Genomic DNA, 1,287 nt, shown 5'->3' on the forward strand with positions numbered 1-1,287 from the left:
ATGGCAAAAATAAATAAATAAATAAAAATAAATAAAATAAAACCTCTCCAACAAACCTGGTCCTTTGTCACTCTCCCTCTCCTGGTCTTCTGACCACCTCTCTGACACATCCACACATACTTCCCTTCAGGGGCCCCCCATGCCCCTCAGTCTCTGGCCCAGATGCCCAGCCCCGTGCATGCTCGTGCCCCCTTGCTCACCAGATGTAGAAGACGAGGGGGAACGTAGACACCCCGCCCACCAGAAACAGCAGCCGCCAGTGGGGAAGGATGTAGGAAAGCCCCGTCAGGACCACGGCACCCACAGAGTAAAAGCAGTGTTCCAGGATGATGGCGTGGGCCCGGTGACTGCCCAGGAGCCACTCGGTGACTGTGCAGAGGCAGAGAGGACAAAGCCACAGTCACTCTGGGTCCTCAGGGCTGCCTGGCCCAGCTTGCTGAGATGCCCCATCCTGCTCTGGGTAAAGCAAAGCTTCTTCTGCCTGCTCAGGGCCTACACCCAGGTTAAAGCCAGCCCCTCAAAGCCACGCCCTCGGCCCCCCGCCCACATTCGACCACGTACAGTCTTCCATCTCTTCTCAGCCTGGCTGCTGCCTCTGAGCGTCTCCTGCCTGACCCCGCACCTCTCATAGTGAAGGCCTGGCTCTAGGCAGAAAACCCCACATGCAGCCCAGGAACCACCAGCGCTGCTCGGAGTGCACTGGCTCTTTGGCCTCCTGCGCCCAAGGCTATGTGGAGGGCTCAGTTCCCTCTGGCTGGGCTCTGGCAAGCTCCCAGCGAGACGAGGTGTCCTGTGCCCTGAGGGCTTCGGCATTCCGCAGGCCTGGACTAAAACCCAGCTCTGTCGCTGAACTGCTGTGTGACCCCTAAGCAAGTTGGTTCATTTATGTGAGGTTCAAGTATCTGCTAAAGCGAAAGGGCTGAAGTGCCTACTGAATAGGGTGAGGTCAGGATGCAAATAGCTCCTCTGACTCTTCTTGGGGCTTGATAAAGGTAAGTAAGCCCTGTGGAGTATGCACGGAATGTGTGGGGTACAAGGGGGGAGGACGAGTGTGAAAGAGCCGTCTGGGGACTGATTGACTGGCATCTCTAGGTAGACAGGAGTGGAGAATCCTCCTACTCTGCCCCCCCCCCGATTGGGCCCTGACTCAACGTGTCCTGTGGGATCCTAGTACTTAGGTGGTAGGTGCCTGGCTCAGAATGACTCTGCCCCCTTGCAGGCCCCACCCAGTTCCCACCACGCCTCCCATGCCCCTGCCTTCAGCCCCGCAAAGACGGCCGCCCCGCC

The 1,287-nt window shown here is 58.2% G+C and overlaps 1 protein-coding gene across 1 annotated transcript in view; it reads right to left on the reverse strand.

The window, feature by feature from the left end:
- Positions 1-1,287, reverse strand: part of SLC22A14 (solute carrier family 22 member 14) — a 36,248-nt gene that overhangs the window by 21,986 nt on the left and 12,975 nt on the right. The window contains 1 exon segment of the mRNA XM_006168949.1: positions 201-423. Within this exon segment, the coding sequence (XP_006169011.1) occupies positions 201-423 (223 nt within the window).

This window comes from Tupaia chinensis, unplaced genomic scaffold (genome assembly GCF_000334495.1).
Source record: "Tupaia chinensis unplaced genomic scaffold, TupChi_1.0 Scaffold146584_1, whole genome shotgun sequence".
Lineage (NCBI taxonomy): Eukaryota > Metazoa > Chordata > Mammalia > Scandentia > Tupaiidae > Tupaia > Tupaia belangeri.